At 44.0% G+C, this 27,500-nt stretch overlaps 3 protein-coding genes across 4 annotated transcripts in view; 2 read left to right on the top strand and 1 right to left on the bottom strand.

Annotated features, from left to right (window-relative positions):
- Positions 1-11,605, top strand: part of LOC121721126 (neuroendocrine convertase 1-like) — a 178,598-nt gene extending 166,993 nt beyond the window's left edge. The window contains exons 17-20 of the mRNA XM_042107772.1: positions 806-932; positions 5,718-5,893; positions 9,146-9,288; positions 11,037-11,605. Of these exons, the coding sequence (XP_041963706.1) occupies positions 806-932; positions 5,718-5,893; positions 9,146-9,288; positions 11,037-11,070 (480 nt within the window). The 3' untranslated portion in view covers positions 11,071-11,605. The remainder of the gene's footprint in view (positions 1-805; positions 933-5,717; positions 5,894-9,145; positions 9,289-11,036) is intronic.
- A 3,976-nt stretch (positions 11,606-15,581) lies between these two features.
- Positions 15,582-18,991, top strand: pou3f2b (POU class 3 homeobox 2b). Its single transcript, XM_042107138.1, has one exon. The coding sequence runs from the start codon at positions 16,159-16,161 to the stop codon at positions 17,434-17,436; it is 1,278 nt and encodes a 425-aa protein (XP_041963072.1). The 5' UTR covers positions 15,582-16,158; the 3' UTR covers positions 17,437-18,991.
- Positions 18,992-24,187: 5,196 nt separating this feature from the next.
- fbxl4 (F-box and leucine-rich repeat protein 4) overlaps positions 24,188-27,500 on the bottom strand; it is a 13,454-nt gene continuing 10,141 nt past the window's right edge. Inside the window, exons 7-8 of one of the 2 annotated variants that reach the window (XM_042107227.1) lie at positions 26,373-26,685; positions 24,188-25,852 (exon numbers count right to left, since the gene is read on the bottom strand). In XM_042107227.1, the coding sequence (XP_041963161.1) occupies positions 25,689-25,852; positions 26,373-26,685 (477 nt within the window). In that variant the 3' untranslated portion in view covers positions 24,188-25,688. Of the gene's footprint in view, positions 25,853-26,372; positions 26,686-26,998; positions 27,028-27,500 lie in introns of those variants that run through there. The other variant, XM_042107228.1, reaches the window with a different exon arrangement.

Here is a 27,500-nt window from a genome sequence, read left to right as displayed (position 1 = left end):
ATAAATAAGGCTTGAGATGAATGTTGTGGCTTAACGTGCGGCCGGGGTGGGTGGAAGTGAACAGCCCAGTGTGCTTTGCGTGAGGCCATCCTCTCTCACTGCTGCCAGGTAAGGTATCGATTCCCTGGCGCAGCCCAGCGGTTTATTTACCAACAACAAATCAATGCTGTGCTAGGCTATAGGGAGCTATGAACGACTCCTGTTCTCAGTGTGCTGTCATACACATACACACACACATACATACATACACACACACACACACATACTTACACACTTACACACTTACAAAAGCAATCTCTGGCCTCATGTTGTGTGTAGCTCCAAGGGCATGTTCTGTTTGTACATGTGTGTTGTGTGTTAGTGGTGTTTGTCCTGTGTTCTTGTAGGTGATGCACCACAGGGTGGCTGTGTGTGTGTGTGTGTGTGTGTGTGTGTGTGTGTGTGTGTGTGTATGTGTGTTTGTGTGTGTGTGTGTGTGTGTGTGTGTGTGTGTGTGTGTGTGTGTGTGTGTGTGTGTGTGTGTGTGTGTGCATCTATGTGTGAGTGTGTGTTGTTTGTTGTGGGTGTATTTTGTGATGTCTGTATTGGATCTCTCTTGTGATTGTATAGACAATGGGCAGTGGAGCAGTGTGTGTGTATGTGTGTGTACATGTTCATGCAGATGACGGTCGGTGGAGCACTGTGTGTGTGTGTGTGTGTGTGTGTGTGTGTGTGTGTGTGTGTGTGTGTATGTGTGCATACATGCGTGTGCATGTTCGTGGAGTGATGTTTGTGTGTGTTAGCGGAGTTTGTGTTTCTCCTGCAGGTGATGGACAACAGAGGGGCGGTGAAACAGTGTGGGCGGCGTATGGATAGCAAGGAGACCGCTGGAGTTCTGATGAGCGTGGGACTGAGACTGTACGGCACTTATGACCCACAACGCCCCCCATATGGTATGACTCTCTCTTTCTCTCACCTCCTGCCTCTCCCTCTTCCTCTCTCTCTCCCTCTCTCTCTGTCGCTCTCTCTCTCTCCCTCTCTCTCTCTCTCTCTCTCTCTCTATTAGCTCTCTCTCCTCTCTCGCTATCTCTCTCACTACATCACATACACACATAGATATGCACACACACAGGCACTGACAGACCTTCACACACACACACACACACACACTGTATGACCCACTACATCTCTCCCTTCCTCCATTACATTTCTCTCTCTCTCTGTATTATCGCTTACTGTCTCTCTTACACACACGCGCGCACATGCACACACACGCACACACGCACACACTTTCTATCATCCGACTTCTAGTCTAGGTTCTGAGTAAGATTTGTATGCGCTTCATTTAGCGGAGAATATCTCAGCTGTTATAGACTATTATGACCCGATTGAACAACGTGGGATAACAGCAGAAATATGTACTGTATACACTGTACACACTAATATATTGTATTACCTGTGAAATAGCGTAGCACATAGATTTTGACAGATAGTATCTCGGGGATAATGATCTGACATCTGAACAGACAGCTCAACAGACAGTGACTGCTAAATGAGGCCTCATCACAGATGTATATATACAACTGTTCTTTCTGTCCATATGTTTGTAAGTGCTGTATCTAACAATCACCACATATACAGATTTAGATCTGTAAACGAGCGCACACCAACATCCATCATAGTACAGACCGCAAGATACAAAAAAAACAAAAAAATTAACTTGGTGATTAAATAACCACCTGAGTATATTTTTCATTTTTCTCCCAGATTTAGATCTGTATCATAAAGTGGCATAATGAACAACGACAACTGATAAACATTACATGGCAGTAGTGTGTTTGCCATATTTAATATTCTATGAATCTGACAGTAATGGCAGTGAGAGATGGTTCACACTCACTTGAGGGTGTTATGATAACATCAGTGACTGGCACCACACAGAGTCAGACAGCATGGCTCTCACTAACATGAAATATTAAACGTATCAAATGGATATAAATGCACAACAAAACATGTATACGATGAAAGTCTCTAGAGACATCAACACATGTGTTATTCATGAAGTCAGCTTCGGCCCCTGTCTGTGTCTCTGCTGTCGCCAAACTCTTCAGGGAAAGCTGTGTGGACCTCTTCAGGCTATAGAGTAGCCCCTCAGCCTCCTGCTCTCTCAGGGCGCATCGTGTCTTGAGTGGACTTGCCCACCTGCTCAATAATCACTGTGCTTTCTTATGCAAGGCTCTCCATCTCTCTCTCTCTCTCTCTCTCTCTCTCTCTCTCTCTCTCTCTCTCTCTCTCTCTCTCTGTTACTCTCTCCCTCCCCTTCTCTCTTTTTCTCTATCCTTCCCTCTATCTCTATCTCTCTCCTCATCTCTCTTTCTCCTCGTATCTCTATGTTGCTTTCTTTCCCTCTCTCTCTGTCTATCCCTCCTCTCTCCCCAATCTCTCTATCCTGCTGTAAGTGTGTGTGTGTGTGTGTGTTTGTGTGTGTGCGTGCGTGCGTGTTGTCCAGCTCGTGTGGGCTGAGCTGGGTCTAGTGGTGTCACAATAAGAGGAGAGACGCCGGTGGGCTCTTCAGGTTAAGGGGAAGTGTGTGTGTGTGTGTGTGTGTGTGTGTGTGTGTGTGTGTGTGTGGTCCAGCTCATGTGGGCCGGTGGGCTCTTCAGGGTCATGGGAATACGTGTCATCTGTAATTACCGCACCACACTTACTGACCTCAGGCATCTCTCTCACTGTGTGTGTGTGTGTGTGTGTGTGTGTGTGTGTGTGTGTGTGTGTGAGCGTATGTGTTTAAGCATTTGTGTGTGTGTGTGTGTGTGTGTGTGTGTTTGTGTGTGTGTGTGTTTGAGTGAGTATGTGTGTGAGCATATGTGTGTGTGTGTGTGTGTGTGGTTAACCCTCCTGGCTGGTGAGAGGCTGTATTAAGAGGTGTGTGACAGAGACGCTTAGACCATCTCACTTCACCACCTCTACACACACACACACACACACACACACACACACACACACACATATACACACCCCAACCCTGTCTCACAGCTACTGAGCCACATTTCAAGCTGTTCTTCCATCTGCTGTCTATCCATAAACACACACACACACACACACACACACACACATAGAGAGAGAGAGAGAGAGAGAGTTGACTTTTTAAAAACCCTTTAGTACATCAAGTAAAATAAAAACATTCCATATCAGTGATGCTCCCACAGGCTAAACCCACTTAGATCGTAAACATCAAACCCCCACCTACCTAGAAAGAGAGAGAGAGAGAGAGCTCCAAGGTAAAACACTGCTGCAAACATGTTAACATGGCTGCACAAAGCTCTGCCCAAACCATACTGCCAGGACCTCTTATTCTGCCCTGGCAGAGAACCTACATGCTAAACTTATAAAGACTATGGAGATTACTATACATGGGACCATAATGGCAGGCCATAGATATGCTGTTTAGTATAATTTGCCATTACCTTACAATTAGAAGTAGAATGCAATTCAGTAAGAAAACATATCAAGCTGTGTTTGTGTGTTTATCTACAGATGATTGATGTATATCTACCTGTGTGTGTGTTTATATGTGCGTCTACAATTTAAGTGGAAAACAGTAAGACATCCAACTGTGTTCTTGTGTGTGTGTGTGCGTGTGTGCGTATTATTCTAAGACATTATGTTCTAGGACAATATATCCTGTGTCCTGTCTCCTTACTCTGGCTGTGTCATTGTTCTAGAAGACTCTTCCTGTTGAGATGCTGCCGGAGATGTTTGTTCTAAGAGTGAATTGCAGTGATTCTGAATTGCAGTGATTATGACGCTGTAATTTAACCAGGACAGTGTGTTTAATTGAGTTGTTATTGTGTGACCATCTTTGCCAGTGGGGGAGCTGTTCTACTGACGTTTTGTTTGTCTGGATTGAGAGGTTTTCATGGCTCCAGTAAGGCACAGCTCTCAGAAGGGCACAACTCTCTTGCCTGTGCATGTGTTTTGAGTGTGTGTGTGTGTGTTTGTGTGTGTGTATGTGTGTGTGTGTGTGTGTGTGTGTGTGTGTGTCTTTTTCCCCCATTTAATTTAATTTTACTTTTGTGCATAGACATGGTAGTGTGTTACATAGTAGTTTTGGAAGCATTTGTTGCCATACATCGGTATCAGCCAATAAGGGGCAGAGCATCTGTGTAATCCATGTAATCAGCCTCTTATTGAGTGCCATCACCATGAGAGAACAGGTAGCTCCCTCTCCTGGCTTACATCTGGCTTGGATGGGGCCTGGAGTGGGTTCAAAGCTACTGTGTTTCTGGGGTGTTTTTTATAATACACTCTGACCTCCCCTCCCCCCACTGAGTCTCCCTTTCTCTCCTTCCCTACCTCCAAGGATCCACCTCTCCATATAATTCTCTCTCTCGCTCTCTCTTTCTCTCTCTCTCTCTCCGTTCTCTCCTCTTCTCTCTCTTCTGAACTGCCTCTCCCTCCTCACGTCTTCCTCTCAATATCATCACCCGTTTCTGCTCTCTCTCTCTCTCTCCTCCTCCTCATCCTCTACTCTTCATCTCTCTCTACCTCTCCCTCTCTCCTCTATTCTCCTGATCTCTCCCTCTCCTTTACATTCTCTACCCCTGTCACTCTCGCTACTCTCCTGTCCTCTCTCTTTCTCTCCCCCCTTTCTCCTTTTTCTTCTCTCTCTCTCTCTCTCCCCTCTCGCTATCTCCTACCTTCCCTCTCTCCCCCGCTCTCTCTCTCTCTCTCTCTCTCCCTGTCTCTGCGGAGGAGCAATTACCTCTCTCCGTCTGGGAGCAGGCAGCATGCATGTGTATGGCGATCTGAGCATCATGGTGCTGGTATTGTCTGCTGCAATTTACCAGCCACATCCTCAGATGAATAACCCCCCCCCCTACACACAAACACACACACACACACACACCACACACACACACACACTCACACAATTACACCCTCTCCATTAGCAGCCACCGCACCACTGCTGTATTTGTGATGCTTGTTGTCTTGCATTTTCTTTTTCTCCTTTTTTCCTCCTTCTGGTCTTGAGAAGAGAGAGAGACGGAAAGAAAGAAAGAGAGACAGGGAGAGAGAGAGAGAGGGAAAAAAAGCAATTAAATGTGAACAAAAACAAGTGAGAATAGAATGGAATGTCTGTGTAGAATCTCCTTCCCATTCTTTAGAACTCTTTTTATCTCTTTGTCAATTCTTCTTGTTTCACTGACACACACACACACACACACACACACACACATACGCAGAAAAGCACACACATGCACAAACACCTTTTAGTGCTACCTCACCAGTTCCTTTTCAGAATCTCTCTCTTACTACAGGATATAATTCCCTTGAATCAAAGTATGGAAATACCTATGACATTGTCTGATCTATTGTCTCTGTCTCCATCTCTCTGTTTTCTGTCTCTCTTAGAAACACATATGCCTGGTGCTCCATATGCCCCTCCCCCTCCTCATTTCCCACACATACACAGATGTGAAGTATTCTGTTCCACTTTAGTATCTAACCCCCCCCCCCCCCCTCTCTCACACACACACACATACATTTATACACACACACACTCACACACACACACACACATACATACTCACTTTCTCTCCCACTTTTCTTTTTCAACATTTTTTTCTCCATAACTCTCCCTTTCTCTATCTATCCCTCTTTCTCTTTCTCTCTCTCTTTCTCTCTCTTGCTCACACACACACAGTGCCTGACCTCACTCTCTTTTACCCCAACAGAGGGCCCCCTTCACAGTTTCGTTTCCATGGGGACTTCTCAGCCAATCCCGGACAGCATCCCATACCTGCTGGACAGGTCCCATCCCCAGGCCCTCGTCCAGTTCGCTTCCAAGCTGGAGAGCCAGAGGCGCGTTGCCGTCGACGACATCCCCGCCCTGTTCCCACACCAACGGAAGGTATGCGACAGCGACATCCCGCACTGGGGCCCGAGTGATTTACTAATCCAATAAATCACCTGCACTGCCTAATTTCCTATGGATTTCAATTTCCCCTGGACAAATCCGCATTGATCATGCTCAGGTGTGTGTGTGTGCGTGTGTGTGTGTGTGTGTGTGTGTGTGTGTGTGTGTGTGTGTGCGTGCGTGTGTGTGTGTGTGTGTGTGTGTGTGTGTGTGTGTAGTGCCCACACGTCTGGGCACTGCAAGGACAGGGAGACCCCAGCACAGGCACAGTTCACTCTGGCCAGAGGCATATATCTCAGAGTTAACTTCACTTACATATAGGCAGTGGATCTGTCTGCTGCACAGTTGCTGTCCTAATTGCTGTCCTAAATGATATCCTTAACCCTTAAAGGTGTAGGTTTTTGAACATTCTAAGTTCCGCAACAATTGAAGGTTCTAAAATTCTATGTTGAATTCAATGAACCCAGATATTCTTTAGAATGTTCATTTCTCAACATGCCCGTCACACCGGTGTGACGGTACTCCTTTAAGGGTTAAGGGTAAAGGCTGGTTCTGAATGTTATGCATGCGTGTATGGAAAGAGAGTTAGCATTTTAAAAACTTTGGATACAGTCAAATGAGGAAAGAGCAAATGTCTTTTGTTCTCCCCTTTCACTCTTGGTTGTTGGAGATTAATTAAGGAACATGGTAACATGGAGACTGTGGTCGCTCTTAAATATCACAGGGTTAAAGAGAAAGGTCTCAACAGCAGCTCAGTTCAGCAGCTTTACCAGGCAAGGTGTCTCAGTCCCCAAGCCTGCAGGAAACTACTGCTCCTTTCTCACTCTGCGTGCTTCCACACCGTGTGTGTGTGTGTGTGTGTGTGTGTGTGTGTGTGTGTGTGTGTGTGTACAACAATATATGATTTGAGTGGCTTTCACGAATATGTGGTTAGGTTAGTGTGTGTGTGTGTGTGTGTTTGTGTATTTATACGTGTATGTCTGCATGTATCGCTCCACAGGGATTTCTAGCTCAATCCCTAATGGGCTTCTTGGACCCTCCACAGTTACACTGGCAAGCCCTCAGTCACCACTCACATGCTCTCCTCAAGAGAAGCGTGAACTTGTGAAATAAAGGTTGTGATAGGATGCGGTTTGTTAATAATCAGCCAAATTAAATGAGATTAAATAAGGCTAAGCCAAGCCTCCTGGGAGAACCAGGCAGGAATCAAACAGAAGGGAGTTAGAATTCTGGAATTCTAGGATTCTTGTCTTTACCTGCACATTTTAGATCCTGTTCCCTTGTTGGAAGTCATTCTGGCATCTCTGTCTCTAAATCGAGCAAGCTGACTAGTAACAGCAAAGAGACTTGCCTCAGAAACACCAGTAACAACAGCACAGCTAACAGTCATGCTGTAAAAGTAACAAACAAAAGAAACAAATGGCTTTAAAAATGTTTTTATAATGTTGCTTTGAGCTGTATCTTTCCCTTCTACCGAAGTAGAGGTTCACATGTGTCGACAAACCAGATTGGGAGCGTTTAAGGCCCAGTTATGTTAAAAAATGTCAATGTTAGTGTAGCATGCATGACAATATGCATGTAGTCTAGAAAACCTTCTGCAAGAAGTGATTGCAACTTGTCTTTAAACACCATGGCTAACAATACAATCAGCTATGATTCCCTGAAGAATAAGAAAACAAAACTAATTTTATCAGTGGGTATTTGGTAGTTTTCTTCCCCAAGAGCAAACACACTGATGAGAAGTCCTGCGTGTAAAATCTGAATATTCTATACATAGCAGAAATTGATTTTGTTTTGTCTTAACCCTGAGTTAGTGCTTTAAATACTTGTTGCATGTACAGTTGATATGGACAAATCAGCGCAAACAAAAAATGTTTGTGTACAATGAGATTTAATAGAGATAAATTCGATGATCTCCAATAGTCATTGATATTTTGAGGTTGTAGTTTGTAGCACAATAGCTGACCTTCGTTCTTCCCTCAGCATTATACTGCAATGCTCGAGTCATCTCACTCGTAGTGCCATGGATCTGAGAAGGTACTGCTCACAGTGGAACAGCAAATGTTCTACACATGCAATCAAACCTTGAAAACCAAGGAGTAAACATCCACAGATTTGACAGTTATTTGAACACCTGCATACTTTTTGTTTTAAGTAGTTTTTAGTTATGTGGAATTTCTATACTTTTACTTCATATAAAAATAGGAAATGCCCAAGTGATTTGCATGGAGTGAACACCTACAACATGTTTTTCTTTCACATTTCCTGTCAGCCCACACAAGCGTCTGTTATTTCATAACACAGCCCAGCAGAAGGACTTTAAGTTGTTTCTGCTCAGGCCATTTGCTGGGTCCACATGGTGCTGGTGTCATAACTGGAGGTTTATTGGTGTTCAGGGCTGCGTTAGTGGCCTACCAGTCAGCCGAGATGGCGTCTCTCTCTCTCTCTCTCTCTCCCTGGGATGTTCCCTGGAGGCAGAGCGGTATGGATCGTGCGGGCAAAGAGAAGAAATAAATTGGAAGGAAGGATAAATCGATGCCTGACGGAGAGGCAGACAGACCTCCCAACCCCAGTCCAAACACGGAGCTTTCGTTTTTAGTTGCGTTGGGGGTTTTTTTGGGGGTTTTTTGGGTTTTTTTTGGGTTTTTTTTTCCGCGGGCTTTGTTGGTTTTAGTATGCGGGTGTGAGAACAGAAGCTCAGAAAAGACTTGGCCTACAAATGATGTCCTTTGTCTGATCTGTTATGGGAGGCTGGAGTGGAGAGTGTTTGTGTGTGTGTGTGTGTGGGGGGGGGGGGGGGGGGTCGGTCCTCGGCCATCCTGGGGTAGCGCTGGGGGACAGGGGCTGGGGACGAGGCCGGCATGGGGGAGGGGTGAGAGAGAGGGACACACACAGGAGAGGAGAGAGTTCCAGAGGGGAATCAGCTCCTCTGATGGGCTGAAGTGGGGAAATATTTAATGTTCTTTCTCTGGAGGAGGAGGTGTGTATGTATGTGTGTGTGTGTGTGTGTGTGTGTGTGTGTGTGTGTGTATGTGTGTGTACGTATGTATGTGTATGTGTACATAGTGCTGTGTAAATGTCTATGTATCCTCATGTTGACTGACGCTGTGCGCGTGTGTGTGTGTGTGTGTGCGTGCGTGCGTGTGTGTGTGTGCGTGTGTGTGTGTGTGTGTGTGTTGTATGCTGTTGCATCATGCATGTTATCTCCTAAACACGTTTTCTGTGTAACATTTGCCCTACCCCCAGGCCTCCCAAGCACAGCCCCTGCCCCACTCTCCCCTGCACATTGAGGGCACTGATGGGTCACCCTCTGACTACCAGGAGATGATGTGGAATACACTGAGCACATCCATCAAGCGCACCCCACCCTCACCACAAAGTCCTCTCAGGTGGGCAACACTCTGTATTTTACTGTTTCTGTCTCCTATTACTGTGTGTTCATTACAGTATGCATATGAAAGAAAGAAAGAAAGAAAGAAAGAAGGTAAATGCAATATATATTAAATGAAAGCACCTACAAGGTCACCCCATGAACTTGCAGTGAGCGTATATACACTAATAAAAAATCTACCTTCCCTGTAAATTAAATAAAAGGACACATAAGTGTAGAGATATGGTTTCTCTTTATGTTATTGATTATTTTGTCCTTGTAAGTCATACATGTGGTTTGGAAGTGCGTGGTGGAATGGTTTGTGATGCTGTCAGACCTTGAGTTGATTTCTCTGGGGAGCACTGTTCAGCTCCAGTCTCCTCACTGGCAGCCATAAGGCTTTGAAGGCCCTGAGGGGTGAGGGACGTGTGCAAATTTGAATTGCTACTTTTGGTTGCTGGACTGGTTAAATTAGCGTGTTTGGAGATGTGAAACATTGCTACAAAAAAAAACAAAAACAAAAAACATAGAAATAAAAAATAAATCCATCTGTGGTTTTGGAAATATTAAATAAAAATCGAACCCTCTGAGGACTTGGCAGTGTTACCGAGGAGGTAAGAGCTGCTAATTAAGAAGGTGGCTGTCAGGTTCTGAAGCCCTCCTCGTCTCACCTGAGCCACAGGAAACACTCCAAGTTATAATATAACTTATAGGTAGTCAGCAGTCCACATTTATAAACGACTACACTTTTTGGCTCAAATGCAGCAAACTGTTCTCCACTATCCTATGTGTCCATTCGGTGAGTGTGCTAAAAAACCTCTAGTGGTTGCACACAATTCTGTTTTTGTACATTGGAGAAGTGTAGTGCTTGGACAGAGTCCTAAACTATTCTGACCGCTTCTACTTTCCCTGCTCTTCAGGGCTCCATTTTTCAGCTGCCGCAGAGTCTCAGGGCCCTATTTTAGCAATCTAAACAGATAGTCTGAAATGTGAGGCGTAAGTGCGTTTAGGATGTGTCTGAATCCATTTAGCTATTTTGACAGCGGGACAAATGGTCTCCAGCACTAGACGCATGGTTCAAAAGGGTTGTACTTAAGTTAAGTTTATTAATTAATCATGGGTGTGTTTTGGGCACAAGATATCATTATTCAAATAAAGTGAGTGACCACTCCTTTTTTTTTCAACAACACTCCCATGGGTGCTCATATGGACGCAAGTTGATTTGCTATTTAGACACCACGTGCCTGCCCGACGGCATAATGATAACTTTGGTCACAAAAAGCATTGGTCACAAACTAGCATAGTCACCTGGTGCTGCAATGCACTGGGCATAAAATAGGGTCCTTAGTGTCCCACAAGAATAGACTAGAAGCTGTAGCTGCTGATGTTGATGGGGCAGTGGTCTTTTGAAAGAGAGCGATTGGCGCAGTCCTCTTCAGAATCATAGCATGTGTGTGATCATGTGTGAATCTGATTCAGATGTATTTTGTTTACAAATTAGTGTAGTTGTGAAGTCACTGCTGAAATACATTTCTGTTTGTGGTGGAAATTCGCTTAGCCCCATGCATCATTTACATTTGTTTTATTTGCAATATGAAAACAACTTCTTTACATAAAGAGTCTAGGTTTATAGTCTCTATGGTTTTCCAAATGTCTCCTTAATCACATGTGACTGAGAGATTATTTGCTCTCCCAAGCCCCCCCTCCAAATATTGCTGTTTACTTCCTACTCACTTCCTCCTGCTCTCCCTCTCTCTTTTTCTAAAGGAGACAGAAGAGGACACTGCACACAGGTTCCTGAGGACTGTGTGTGTGTGTGTGTGTGTGTGTGTGTGTGTGTGTGTGTGTGTGTGTGTGAGAGAGAGAGAGAGAGCAGAGACGTCCAGAGATGCCCCTGCCCCTCACCCCTCCAGGTTACCTTTGCCCCAGTAGAGGGGCGGGTTCCTCACAGCACCACCACTGGGCACAGAGGTGCATTGCACCTGGAACACCTGTTACCAGGGTTACCTCAATAACCTGGGTCATCTTAGTAACTTCAGTCAAGGCTGGTCTGGGCCAGACCGTGGTGCAGTCAACACAGGACAAGAGCAGAGACTGTGGGAGCACCCCGCAACCCCTCTTCCGGATCTCTCTCTCTCAGTTCTTCCACCTGTTCTCTCTTGCTTTCTCCACCCTCTTGTTCTCTCCCTCTATCCTTCCTCCTCTCTAACTCTATCATTATAAACCTCTGTCATTCCACACCTCCATTACAAAATACTGATTAAAGGACAGTCTTTTAAAATGTCTTATTCACTGGAAGTGCCAAAACATTATTTCAATTATTAAATGGGAATAGAATTCACCCAGAAAGATTAATTTTGATGTCTACCTACATTTGTACTGGAGTGTTAACAATGTATGAATATGTGTCTCGTTTTTTTCTCCCTTTCTACTGCCAGGACATCTCACCTAAATCATGTAATAGAATATGTGAAATATGCTATCTTTAAGGTGGATGATCTATCTGGATTTATCTTAGTGACACCAGACAGAGCTCTAGTGATTCAACGTGAAGGCAGAAGTTTGTGTTCTCCCCACATTCTCCCACCATTTGCCTGGCTCCGCTGTGGAGGTGGAGTACCTCTGCCGTATCGACGCTACAATATTGATGTTTCAATTAGAACACCGTTACATACTGCTGCAGCCTCGTAACACGGCGCGTCTCCAACCATCTGTTCGGCTTCCGCGTTTGAGGAACGAGGCACGTGGGGCTAATGGAGCCGCACATGAGAGATAGGCTCGCTGCTTCGCGCACAAGTCGCCACGCAGGGGGTGGGGGGGGGTTCCATCCCATTTCGATACCCACATCACAGCCGTTATGTTTGCAAGGACACGCGTCAACCAACTAATGCTGAGGAGCCCCAATGTCGCATCAAAACATGTGTATGGAAATTTTTGCTAAGACAACAAAGTAGGGAGATGTTTTAATAAAAAATATATACATGATGTCTGCCAGGTTTCCGTGTAAGGGCGATGTGATGTGAAAATAATATCACGCATTATGTTTGGCATCATTGGCCGCTAAACATAGAACCAGAGCCATAGTCCTTTGGATTAAGGCGTTAATCTGTTGATTCCATTAAGCATTGGTGCAGGTGTTTGTGTGCCAGTTTTGAAGTAATCTGCATTAAACGCTTCTGGGGAATCGGGAGTGAAACGGCTGGAAATAAAGCCAAAATTGGTATTTGAAAACATAATCACTTGCACTGCAAACGACCTGTTGGGGGGTTTCAATGGCGAAGGATTGCCAAGGCCTACTTCACGTCTACTTCTGGGAGTCCGAGAGGTTAGTGGGTCAAACCGTGCCCACGCCAGAGTGTCTATGTCCAGCCAAGAGGCGAATATGGCCAGGGTTATTTGTCTTGGCAATAGCGGCGGTAGAACCAAAACCGTAATTTAAAGGGAAGCATGCTAAGTCTCCCTTTTTTCATCTGGGTGGTCTTTTCATCTTCTCACACAGAAGGAGAATACACCAGCCCGTACAATGGACACAAACAATCAGCCGCCAACATTCAGAGGAGTGCAAATTTAACGAAGTCTTTGTACCGACTAATTGCATTGGAATACCATTCGGAGTGAGAGGCCTCTTTGGCTCGGACTATGGGGATAGCCCCTTCAAAAGAGCCCTTCTCTCTCTCTCTCAACTCACACACTACACCCCTACGTCCACCCCACCCCTCTCTCTCTCTACACACACACACACACAATGTTGATATATATGTGCCAAGATTTCCACTAATGTTTTCGGCATTTCGATCTCTCCATATTTTAAGTCACGCTGGATCAAGTGGTAGGTTAGGCTACGCAGCTCCACCCCAAACCCGCATACAAACAAACCAGGCCTTGTGAGTTCTACAGTGGCCCAACTATCCAGTGGTCGGCTATGAAACTATGTAGGATTAGACATCGCATCCCACGGTTTTGTCGGTACTTAAACCATGCCTTTATAAAATGTAATTAATTATTGTCATCAGTATTTGAACATGACCGGATTCTCGCGAGTATATCCACAGAGGGAAACACGTTGATGTATGAGGAGACGGTTACCTAATTAGACCATAAAAAATGGAATCTTTACAGCATGCGGGTCATATAATTACTGTTAATTTAACGCTCAGATTCTCTGTCATTAATTTTTATTCCCTTAAACGTAGTTTGGCAGCGCTTCCTGGAGCTCAGAAATAGATTTTACTGTATGAGAAAGCGCACTGGCCCCTCCGAACGAATTACCACAGAGTCGGCAGTCCAAATAACAAGCCTCGCATCATTTATGCGTTGTTAAGCCATGTAATTGAACGACCCATAGTTTGCATATTACACCATTAAAGTAATGTGCTTTGGTTTTCTCCCAACACGACTATTTAAGCCTCTGTGGCAATGTGGTAATTCTTCGAATTACCACCTTAATTGCCACAAATGTTCTTTTGATTTGGATGATTTCACTGTTACACCACAATGATGATCATCATTAGATGAATACATTTCCTGATCTGAACCATGTCTTCAAACTTTATCTGCCCCAGTTTAAATGCGAGCGTCCAGGCTAATGGACAACCACGTGATTTTATATTTTCTCCGCCTATTTTCTCACGGAGTTTTCTCTCGGGCAACTTGCTTGCAACTAGCCTACAATTGCCCACAAGTTCTTACTGGGTAGCTAGCTTGTTGACTTCCAGGATGAAGTTATAAACTCTAGGTTATGGGATGATTAACCAACTGGATAGCTCACATTTTTCAATTTCTCCAAATGAACTCGTTTTGCATAATTTGAGATGTTTGGTAAAGATAATAGTAAAAACATTAAACTCTGGCCAGTTGAATAGCCTCCTGCATGGCAATTCGTTTGAACGATGTGCCTAATGCCAACAACAGCTTAAGTGCACTGAGCAGATTGAGCACCGTGGCCCTGAGTTTGCAATAGAATTTCCTTCGGGTGAAATATGAGGAAAACTATAGGCCTGTCAAACTTTTCTACAGGTTGAACGTTATTCTTAACATCATGTCAGACTCCTACCTATTATTGTACAGGCTATTACCGGTAGATTGCTTATAGTAGCCTATAGGCTGCTCAGTTATAGTGTCAAAGGGGATAGTCTCTCTCTCTCTCCCGTTCAGTGTCTTTCACCCACTCAGTTTCTCTTTTGTCCCGTCAGTGAGCCGCTCTAAATGGGCCTTTAGACATAAGAAGTGGGGGCGAAAGTAGGTGTGACGTGAGCCCTGTTGTTTCCTTTACTCTTCTCTATGGCAACGGTCGGCGGCGAGGGAAAATGTCCTCCCTTTGGACAATGTCAGATCCTTTGCACACTCAGAGGGGGAAGGGGGGTGGAGGCAGCTGGGCCGATTCTGACACCTGCGCACTCCACAATGGGTTTGGAGCGTCGGGCAATGAGCCGCTCGCGCCCATATCCCACTCACTTCATGCCAATCACAATGTAAGTGGGCCGAGCTAAATCTTATAAACTGACAGTAAGACTGACGCCTATGCGTAATAGTTTTATAGAAGAAAAACATGATTACCCCAAATAATATTGGTCTCACTTTAGAAAACAAACCACTGCCATTAAAGCAACGTTGACAATCTAGTTCTGAAATTGCAGTGTAAGTTATATAATGCTGCATTGTAGGCCTAATTAAGTAGCCTATGACTATTCGCATGGGTAAAAACAAAATCAGACATAGCCTACACAAAATGTAAGATAACACTTATGGCAAGCTCACTTTTTATTAAGTTGATATTAACACGCTGATTATTAAAAGTTATCTGAGGGTCACCATAGTGACAGGTTATGTCCATTTGTGCATTTAAAAATGTAATCAGCAAAAACAACGTGTAACCTTTAAACGTTCCCAACAGATCGCAACAATCTAAGCGGAGTAGATACACGTTGATTTAAGACTGTATATGCCTCTGCATCACATACACACTAACTATTCGACATCAGTAATGACATCATCTACAGGCGGTGAAGGTAGGCTCTAGTGCTCAAATGGTTCACTACTTAAAGAAGAGTGTCCAACTTTAGTCTAAAAAATAAAACCTATTTAATGAACAAACAATGAATGATTAGCCTACATTCTTCATGTTTATAATACTGATATTTTATACTTTAAAATGTTTTTTTTTTTGTTAAATCTGATGTATGCCAACACAATGATTTGTCATACATACTTTTTTTTTAACGCACTTCAATTTAACATTAGGCTATTATTATAATTATTATTTTGGTTAGAGATAAAAAGCGTGTGGCTGAAATTAAATGGTTGATGGCCATACCAAAATTACACATTAATATCTAGCAGTAGGCCTATTTTTAAAAAGAAATACTATTATCCAGTGACTTCCCAGATTCACAGACAGTTATAAACAACGGATACAACAGAATTCAACTTACTGCAGCAAACTTTAAACAGGCTACAAAGAGGTTTGAAACAAGTTTTGGCATACTACGAATGAAACTTGCATACTTTGGTCTTTGGAAATACACAACGTTTTTGGTTACACACACAAATATATATCTACATATTTATTAAATAATTTTTATAACATCAGCATGGCAACTTATAATTGTACATGCATAAATATAACATCTGTATCCTGACTTACTAACACACCAAATTCTGCGCTATTTAAATGTTAAAAACAAGCCTCTTTTCTCACAGTTTGTCTGAGAGAATAACCTGTATTGGTCCTCGCTCCGTTGCCGTGCCCCTTTCAGTGTCTCACGTTTCAGAGGTGCCGCAGAACTCATAGCTCCGTTGGAAGAAGGGGGTCGTGTTTGTTAAGGCCCACAGCTGGCCAATGAGCGCGGTGCTGTGAGAAGAGAACACGTCCGTCAACCCCTCTCACCCAATGGAGGTCGCCCGGGGGCGGAGCTCAGGTGCGCGCCGCTGTGTCCACTTGGCAAAGCGCCTGGGAGACGCCTGTGGCAAAAGAGTAACTGTCAAATGCAAGGTTTCTGTAATAAGAGCGATCAGTCCGGCTCCGAGAGTCATGGCGACCACAGCATCCAATCATTACAACATTCTCACCTCCAGCGCCTCTATTGTGCACTCGGAGTCCGGGAGCATGCAGCAAGCCACGGCGTACAGGGACGCGCAAACCCTGTTGCAAACTGACTACTCACTGCAGAGCAACAGTCACCCGCTCAGCCACGCGCACCAGTGGATCACGGCGCTGTCGCACGGAGAAGGGGCTCCGTGGTCGACCAGTCCGCTCGGCGAGCAGGACATTAAACCCGCGGTGCAGACCACTAGGGACGAGATGCACAACTCCAGCAACCTCCAGCATCAGTCGCGGCCGCCCCATCTGGTCCACCAGACGCACGGGAATCACCACGACGCCAGGGCATGGAGAACGACCACGGCGGCGCACATACCGAGCATGGCAACATCCAACGGACAGAGCCTCATCTACTCGCAGCCGGGATTCAACGTCAATGGACTAATCCCGGGAAGCGGACAGGGGATGCATCATCACAACATGCGCGACGCACACGAGGACCACCACAGCCCGCACCTCAGCGACCACGGCCACCAGCCGTCCCAGCACCAGCAGCACCAGCACCAGAGCCACCACGACCACTCGGATGAGGATACGCCGACCTCCGACGACTTGGAGCAGTTCGCCAAGCAGTTCAAGCAGCGGAGGATCAAGCTGGGCTTCACGCAGGCAGACGTAGGACTCGCTTTGGGAACGCTCTATGGAAATGTGTTTTCCCAGACCACGATATGTCGGTTTGAGGCCCTGCAACTAAGCTTCAAAAACATGTGTAAGCTCAAGCCTTTGTTGAACAAGTGGTTGGAGGAGGCCGATTCAACCTCGGGGAGCCCCACGAGCTTAGACAAAATCGCAGCACAGGGGAGAAAGAGGAAAAAGCGAACCTCGATCGAGGTAACGGTCAAGGGTGCTTTGGAGAGTCATTTCTTGAAGTGCCCCAAACCAGCAGCGTCTGAAATAGTTTCGTTGGCGGACAGTCTGCAGCTGGAGAAGGAGGTAGTAAGGGTTTGGTTTTGTAACAGAAGACAGAAAGAGAAGAGGATGACTCCTCCTGGAGGACAGATCCCAGGAACCGAGGATGTGTACGGGGACACACCACCACACCGTGGGGTCCAGACACCGGTACAATGAACAAAGGAGGATCACTCTTGCTTTTTTCTGACTGTCTCGGTTTTTATTTATACCTGAAAATGTCCAGTCCAGCACGGAACTATCCAGAGGATAGCAGGTGTCTAGGAGGGAGCACACGTTAGCCTATCAGCCCTTAACAATATCAACAGCGCGCATAGCGTTAGCGAAAGGGAAGGTGGGTTTTCCTCAAGAGCAGGGGGGCGAATGTTTTTGTAAAAATATACCCAGCACTGTGACATCGCAGTTTCTAGGTGTAAACCTTTTTGTGATGGGGAGAGCCGTCAAAGTGGAAAGCATCATTTTTAGAGCGTACATTGTGGTCCATCTACTGCCTATACTGTTTACACATTTGACTTTTGTAGTGTATGCATACGGCTGCATTATCATTGCATTGTTTTGTACAGGACTGCTTGTCCTACGTGAAAAGTGTCAAGAGCTGCTGCATTCGATATCAGAACGCCATTTTGACAGCTGCTGAGAGGAACTGTAGTTGAGCATCAGGCGTAGGTTTTCACTCAATCAGTCGTCAACATTAGTGATCTTGAGTAGGCCTACAAACGCTCAGTTAAGAGGGGCTTTGAAACAGAAAACTATTATTTTCATTATTATTATTACTATTATTATTATTATTATTATTATTATTATTATTATTAGCTGGAACACTGTAGGCCCACCAGGTCATTCTCTGCAGATCATAGATTACAATATGGCAGATGCTTAGATTCGGTGCAAATTAAAAGGAATTATTTAAGACTTAAGTCATGCAATTGCAAATATCAACCCTTTTTTAGTTGTCTGATATCAGTTCACGCGCTTCTTAAAACACAAAGGCTGCCACCGCCAAGCTCTGCGCCACGCGCCAGCGGTTCGCGGACAGGTCACGGAAGGGCTACGTGGCGACGGAAATCTGACACTTCCCTCAAGCGACAAAATATTACCGCATAGATGTTCCTGAACAGCAGAACATAGATCAAGTTTGTAAATATTGTATAATTTAAACAGACATGGTTTCGTTATTTCTCACTGGGGCACTTTTTTTCTTTAAATGATTTAAAAACAAAACAGGTTTTAGCTGTTCGATTATTTTTTTATTCAAATTGATTTGACATAATTTTGTATTGGGCTCTAGTACATTCTATTTTTTATTTATAGTACATTGTAGCGACAATATTGCTCGTTATTTGTAGTGTGTTACAGTTGCTTCTTGGCTACATTTGCTTTAATTTCATCTTTAATTATTTTCCAGTGGCTTCGCACACCCAGCACTATCTTGCCAAACCAACTCCGTTTTTTTCGATTCTTTCCTTTAAAATTAATTGGAAAAAATGTACTTCAGCTCCTGACTTGCAGACAAATATTTATTTTTTTCTGCAACAGATTTTTAATTTATCTTGTAGGCTGTTTTATTCTTTCTCTCTATCTCTCTCTCTCCCTCTCTCTTTCTCTCTCTCTTTTCAAATGGAAAGATATTTAAAAACATTTTATATTTACGTCTGAACTAGAAAGCATATTATATGAAATGTTGGCACCACCACCTATTATTATTATTAATATTATTATTATTATTAATATTATTATTATTATTATTATTATTATTATTATTATTATTATCACACCATTCAAAGCCATGTTTAGGTTTTTATTTCAGTAAAGTGGAGATTTGGCGAAGTACAGGCTACTGTTCGTTTCTGTTAGCGCTGTGGTGAAGGTGAGGTGCAGTATGAATGCAGAATAAGGTGTATTTACATAAACATTCTTCAGTCCGTAATACGCGCTGATTGATATAGAAGGAAGAGGCTATAGGGCTCATCCATTGCATCATACGGACTGTATAGCCTGCAGTCACCGCTAAGGCCTATGTATATATGTCTTTCAAACCCCTCAAATATTATTTCCCCTCATTTTACCTTTTTAATTTTAATATTTTATTGAGGCGCTACCCAGGGACGTGTGTTTTCTATGTATGTTTTCTTAATTTGTTTGGTTACATCTTTATTTTCAGTGGTCTGCCGAGTGCTACTCTTTTCTTTAAAAGAAAACAAAGGTGGACGTAAACGCAGATTATTTTCTCCATAGCTTAATCAATCAAGCCTATTATGAACTGGAAACAAATTGTGGGATGTATTTATTTGTTTTGTTTGCTTTTTGTCATAGTCTATCAAACTCTGGTCTGAATGATCCTGTGTGGTAGGTAAAATAAAAAGCGCAGAGGGTGTGATAGGAATATGTTCAAGTAATATTTCATCACTGGATAATGAGTGAACAAAAGACTTGCACATTTGAAAATATTTGAATTATTAAATAACTTTTTTTCTTGATACCAGACGTCTAATTCATTCTTTTAAACTTGTTAGTTTATTTGCACCACCATGCATAGCCTATAGCCTAATCACTAGAGTATCAATTGCAACATCAAGATAAGATTGCTAGCATACCAATAGAGGAATGGCATATCTCAAGATGGTGATTAGTAGGCCTTCTTTGAACCGCAACAAAAGGCTATCCAGCATGCATTTCAGCGCTGTCTGTATGGCTCTTTTGGTTTTGGTTCACATTTGAGTGACAGTCTTGGGTCAGACGAGGGCAAATGATCCTAAACGTGTCCAGCGTCCTGACGTTTTCTCTGGCCAACAGCAATCCATTTATTTTTAGGAGTATGAACAGTCAGTGTGCGCTTGTGCGTTTTGTTGACGCAGTGTTTATTGGCGTCATTAGAGTGGCCTTGTTGTTTAAATTGGTGTCATGTTTAGCGTGTTCAACGGGTCCATTGGATTGCAGTATTGATACAGAACTCAAGTGTGGAAGAGGGTTAAATGGACTAATCAATTCATTTGAGCTGTTCGGGCAAAAACGAGACAAAAGTGCCCTCTAACGGCCACCCACGTCTCCTGTCCATGTTAGCCATATTTTTTAACCCAACATCGTGATGATCCTTGAGGTTCTTTCTGTGCCCAAATCTATGTTGGATGGGCTATGGCTAGCTATGGCTGGAAGATGCACATTTCTTTTGTGGCCAACATAACTAATAGGTGTAGAAGTAAGCAATATATGAATATCTGTATGCAGACATTGTGTAGCACCCGCCAGTTAAGAAGCCGCGTTTGTTATGTAGCAGGTGATAGACAAGAACGCCTTCAGAGATTTCGGTCAGCAAGACGCTGACCTGGCGTGATGCACGTGTGAGCTGGCCTACTGTAATCGATTGATGCTACTCCATACTTCATTCTAAGAGGCAGCTTCGTACACAAAAAAAGTCTCATTGCCACAGGCAAATCTGATGCACTTTGGAGGCAGAATGCGAAAAAATCATTTGAATCAAGGTCTAATGTAGTATAACTACACGTGTTACAAAAGGCTTTCTAAAGGGCTAGCTTTTAAGATAGGCCTAATTATATTTAATATAGAGAGAGTTCTCTCTGATGGCTCAAAACACACAAATATCTAAACAGATAGCCTCCTACAAATACTACAATGTAATTTCTTACAAATACTACAATCTACAGTACATACAAACTATAATTCAAATAACCTAATATTTGAATACATCTGAATACAATCTGGATACATTGTTAATTCAAATGCAGATGTTCTATCCTTGCCAGGCAGGATCCAAAATGTAAACTCCACTGAGCCACCAGCAGTCAATAAAAATATAGGCCTACTAACAAAAACGTTTTTTATTGTTATCATAAGATAAGTATTAATTTGTGCAAGCCAAGTTAGTTATTGGACATTGTAAAAATGTCCATTTGTGATAACATCAAATGTTTAACAGTCAGAATTACAGTGAAGTTTTACCTTTACGTTGAATGCAAACCATTTATTTGGCAGATATTGTTTATCACAGATATCTTTAAATATGAAAATGGAGCCTCACAAGTTCCAAGTTCTCTCTCTCTCTCTTTCTCCCTATAGAATTCTTTCTTAAAACAAATGTGTGGCCACATTGACACAATGCTGATGCTGACATAGAATGATACTTCCAAAATGTCATGAATAGGTTCATCTCATCAATTAGGAACATACAAACTGCAGGAAATTGAAAACACCTCAGTTGATTTCAGCATTTACAAAAAAGAATGCTTGTATATGTTTCTTGTAGACTCACTAATGCATAAGAGAAGAAACAAGATAAAAGTGTCTGTTATTAAGATAAAATGTGTAAAACTTCTGGAAAGTGCTGCATCTTCATCACCAAATGCATATAACCTTTGTCGTTAGTAAGCCGGCAGGCAGGGCACTTGGCAGGGTGAGTCGTGTGGTGAGGATTAATGTCAGGTGATGACTGCTCCAGTTCATTTGGACTGATCAGCACACCCTTGTCACCCATCACCATCCCTGAAGATGAAAGAGCCATGTCATCTCTATCAATGCAACAGCCTTAATGAGTGAGAAAATCGATGGCAGTAATGGCGAAGGTCAACAGAGGACTTTACCCGGCCACATTTAGAGCACAATCGATTCACCTAGAAATCAGGCGGAATTTGGTAGATAAGAAATACACAACATCTCATCATTTTAGATGAGTTGGATAGTAAACAAACAGTCTACTATGTTCGGCAAGTGTGTACATAACAATGGGAGGCTTGTGAGCACGTGTGTGTGTGTGTGTGTGTGTGTGTGTGTGTGTACCTGTGTACCTGTGTACCTGTGTTTGTGTGAGTGAATTTGTGTGACCTTACGTGACTGGTGTTTGCATTTGTGTGCACATGTGATTCCTGTGTATGGAAGTGTGTGTGTGGGTGTGTGTGTGTGTGTGTTTGAGGCTGGATAATCTCGGATTGCATTGGGGGAATATAACCGTCACCTCACATTTCCCAGAGTAGTGCCACTTGCCCTGCTATTAAGAGTATATTAGGCCACTCGGACAGCAGTTGAGTATGTAGAGCTTGTTCCTCTTTTCAGATTAACTCTTACTGTGTTAAAATCAACTCTTAAAGAGCTTTTGGAATTTAACACAACATTTTTACTGTAGAGATTTTACCTTTTGCAATTGTCCCCGCAGGGCTCCAGTAAGCTACAGCTCACAGTTTTCTTAGCGGTGTTGCTTTTGACAGTTTCCCCCGCCCGTGTAGTTATCACTCACAGGCGACACATTACTGGTCTCAGGCCGGCGGTATTTTTAGATCGACCTGACAGTGGCGTCTCATCGCCAAGCCTGATGCGTGTTGCTGTGTCATTGTAAGGAGTGCCTGAGAGCGCGAGGAGACGACAGAGTTAGCAGATCCACCTCAGCTTATTTTGAACGCTGCTTTTGAGAAAAGATAGTTTGTATCAGAGAAATGAAGAGCGCATGCCAGTCTTTTCAGAGGGTATCTCAAGGCTGGAATTTAATTAATTTTCTGACCCATTCAGACTCATTAGATTAGTTTGAAATGTTATTTTTGACAACAAAATCATAAATTTATTTTGGTAAATAGGACATATGACATGTGCAATTTACTACCACTCTTTTGTAAAAAAAAAAAACTTTTTCAAAGTACAGTTGCCTTGATGCACACAAAAGTGTGTGTGTGTGTGTGTGTGTGTGTGTGTACAGGCCACCTTTGAAGTCATGGACCCAGAGGCACTGGCTTCAGTTTAATAATAAAAATCAGTCACAGAGGAAGTACTGGTGAAAGTCATACCTCCCCTGCATTGCACCTGTTTGTCTGTTGAGCTGCAGCTCCTAGCCTGTCTTGGCCTGGCATGCCCGTGACCTCTCCTCTCGCTGTGTAAGTGGAAGCTCCTGTCCTGGGTCTCTGGGTGTGTGACTGCTCCTCACAAATGTTGCCACAGTCCCCTAGCGCCCTCTACAGCCAGGCAGACTAGGTGCAGATGGAGAACAATAATGCAAAGCATGGCTAGATGTGTGTTTGTTTATGTGTGTGTCTCACAGAAAAAAATAATCCTCATCATCATGGACATTATCTGATTTGTGCTGTTAGCCTGACCAGAGAGAGAAATGCTGATTGATCATGCCTGGCATGGACTTGGTAAGAGCTGATGAGATCTCTAGTGTCCTCAAGCTCACTTGCACTAGCTACCCCCAAATAACTCACTGGCTGAAATAGCTGTGGTGTTGTTCTTATTTCTCCTTCTCCCTCTCTCTCTCTCTCACACACACACAGACACACACATACACACAGAGTGAGTGTACCGTAGCCTCGACATGACAATCCAGACATTGTTTTTAAGAGCCAGCCTCAGTCATGGTAATTACACTCAGCTCTGGAAAGAGCACTGATGGGTATGTGCGTTCATTTGTAAAGTTATTGTCTAATTACAACGCTGTAAGAACCTAAACAATTAGCCGCACGACTCACGTCCTCTGCTCAGCACATATTACTATGATAATTGTTCACACAGCTGATTAGGCGTCATTTCTCTTATTCACAATTTTCAGTGGTTGGGATTTGGAACAAAGGTAACTTGCTATCCTGCTAGCCTGCATTCAAACACACACACACACACACACAGATATATACATACATATACATACATACACAAACACAGCTCTGGAAAAAATGAAGACCACTGCACATTTTTCTGATGTCATAAGGTTGCTGAGTGACATTCGCATGAGTTGACAGTCATATTCAAAATAAAGAGAAAATTTGCAAATTCAAATGTGAGTGGTCTCTGAATTTTTTCCAGAGCTGTATATACAGTACATATATATATACGGATTCATTATCATTGCAGGCATATTTCACAGACAGACATCATATAGACACACAGACAGTCATGAAAGAAATCACACAGTCAAAGATTACTGATCATCAACTCTCAATTTATTCAACTGAGATGTCTAGATCCTCCTGAACGGCCAACACTACCAATCAGATCGCCCAGTGCCGATCACATGACCAACACTGACCGGGCATCACGCCATTTCGACAACAGAAAATATCAATAAATTAAACAAATATCACTTCTGCCCCCTTCATCTACCCCAAACCCCCCACACACATAAATATATATATCAAAACTTAAGAGAATATCTTTGACAGTAAGGTTGGATTGTATTTGTGTGTGAGCGTGTATGTGCTTGCAATCCAGAAGCACCATGACAGTGGTTTCTGGAGGCCTGATGCCTCCTACAGGAAAGTAAAACATTGCATATTTGAAAAGCCTGGACTTAAATAAATTTATAAAAACAGGACACTAATCTACTTCTGTGCCCTGAGTTCCCATTCAACGTCTGATTAGGGCAAACAAAAACTATTTCTCAACGTATCTAATTGCACACACACATGCACACACACGCACATAGGCATAGAGAGGCATACCACATGTAGTTATTAAAATAAGGCACAGGGAAACGTTACCTATACGTCAGAGCAGAATTAAATGAAAACTTCAAGTTTTACCAAAAAAAAAACCTTGGATATGCACCACAGTGTACATACATTGGTACTGTTGACAGTTTGTTAATTTTGTATAATATTGAACATGGCATAACAAGTACACAATCATTTGTGTGCGTTTCCTTTTTTTCTTTTTTTTCTCCTTCAAAACATTCAACACCAATACATTATCTAAAAGGCTCTTGCAATGTTGAAGCAACTGTCCGTTTTGAAATGAAAAATATCGGTGGCAGTGGGTGGCACTGATGCCAGTCTTGCCCGTACGACTCGCCACTCTCCATCAAACGCAGTCAGCCGAGGGCATCAGAAAAGTAAATAAAAACAACAATAACAACAGAAGACAGAGTGAAAGAAATAAAACCCTGAGATTTTGGATTTCCACTGAGGTCAGCCTCAGGTTTCTTTACAGACACGGCAGAGGGACAACTAACCTCCGTGGGCTTAGGAAGGGCACCCTGACCTGGCAACACAAGGTGCCAACGTCTTAATGCAATCTGGGGGGGGGGGGGGGGGGGGTCAACGTCAGCGACCTTTGACCCCATCAGAAAAGCCTTCTGGAACCGCCAAGGCCAGCAGCGTTCAGCATGTGCTTCCCAGCCGAAAGTCAACAGCTAAAGCAACCCCCACTTTATTCCTTTCTCCACACACACACATACACATCACACACACATCTCACACACACACACACACATCACACACACATCTCACACACACATACACACGTCACACACACGTCACACACACACACACACACACGTACGGAGAAGCTGCCGCTGTCGGTTTACCTCTGGCCTCTGCAGCATGTCTGCATGTGTGGGTGGGTTAAGAGAGCCAGTGTGTATGTGTTTTAATAAAAACGTTTGTGTGTGTGTGTGTGTGTGTGTGTGTGTTTGTGGCACAGTGTCACTGTGTAAAGCTCTTCTTGATAGCCACATTGGGAAAGAGAGCGGAGAGCTCCTGTACAGCCCGAGTGTCAATCTGTGAACAGAAGGACACGTCCACCAGCTTCAGGTTTGGACATGATTGGAGGAGCTTCCTCAGGGAGGCCGGGCTCACCATCCGTGTGCCTGTCAATCAAACAGGACACATATCAACTCACAGTGACCTTTTTTGTTTATATTTTGTCTTTTAGTTGACACAGAAAATGTATTTACCTGTGCATACACATACACACACACACACACAAACACTCTTACGCTTGATCACCCAATATGTCGACAGTGTAACGTGCAAGCGCACACACACACATAAACACACACATAAACACACACACTCTCTCTCTCACACACTCTCACACACACACACACACACACACACACACACACACACACACACACACACACACACACACACGCTTGCTCACCCAATATGTCGACAGTCTGAAGTGCAAGCGCACACACACACACACACACACACACACACACACACACAAACACTCTTACGCTTGCTCACCCAATATGTCGACAGTCTAAAGTGCAAGCACAAGCACACACACACACACACACACACACACACACAAACACACAGACACACACACACACACACAGACAGACACACACACACACAGACACCCTGTGCGCTGCTCACCCAGTATGTCGACGTAGTGCAGCGCGGGGCAGCAGGCGGCCATCTCCTCCACGTCGGCGTCGCAGACGGTGCGGTTGGCGGTGAGGAAGAGCTTGCGCAGGCGCGGCAGGCGGCGGGCCAGCCGCTGGAAGCAGCCCGAGCTGCTCTGCAGGGTGGAGCACCAGCCCAGGTCCAGCTCCTCCAGCAGGGGGCAGCCCGCGGCCAACTCGGCCAGGCCTCGCTCCGTCAGGCTGCCGCAGCGCCACAGGTCCAGCGAGCGCAGACGCCGGCAGCGCACCGACAGCATGCTGGCCACCACGTCGTAGTCCTGGATCTGAGGGGCGCGCACACACACACACACACACACACACACACACACACACACAGTTATACAGGGAGAGCTTATTCACCACCATTTCGTAGTCATGGATTTCAGGGGCACACACATGCATGCATACACACACACTATACAGGGAGAGCTTATTCGCCACCATGTCATAGTCCTGGATCTGAGGGGCGCGCACACACACACACACACACACACAGTTATACAGGGAGAGCTTATTCACCACCATTTCGTAGTCTTGGATTTGAGGGGCACACACATGCATGCATACACACAGAGGAGAGGATTGAGTTATACACACATGTTGGCCACCACGTCATAGTCCAGGATCTGAGGTATACACATGTGCGCACACAAAAACAAACACACACACACACACACACACACACACCCACATGCACATACACACAGAGGACAGGGATGAGGGTCAACAAAACACAAAAGAGGTGCTATGCTCACATGCTGGCTAGAAACATTAACTCAACAGAACACAGGAACAGAGGCCACAGAACACCATATATAACATGAACCCCAGAGCACCGTTAGAACACATGTAAGACTGTCATGTGAAACCGTGCAAAAAACTACATGCTGCATCTTACTCAACTCTATACTACTCCACTATACTCAATTCTACTCAACTCAGCTCTACTGTGCGCTTCACACAACTCTACTCTACCAAATATGCTTTAGAACACCAACTCTGATTCATCAAATGCCAACCTTATCAACCGTCTCTGATTCTACCCACATCAGGTCAGTTCTACTTTACACAACTCCACCATACTCACTCAACTCAGGTC

This window comes from Alosa sapidissima, chromosome 10, assembly GCF_018492685.1.
Source record: "Alosa sapidissima isolate fAloSap1 chromosome 10, fAloSap1.pri, whole genome shotgun sequence".
NCBI lineage: Eukaryota > Metazoa > Chordata > Actinopteri > Clupeiformes > Clupeidae > Alosa > Alosa sapidissima.
This window is presented reverse-complemented; position numbering and strand designations above follow the sequence as displayed.

What these genes read in the sequence shown, in the direction of transcription:
- pou3f2b (XM_042107138.1), top strand. Translation starts at nt 16,159, where the DNA reads ATGGAGGTCGCCCGGGGGCGGAGCTCAGGTGCGCGCCGCTGTGTCCAC.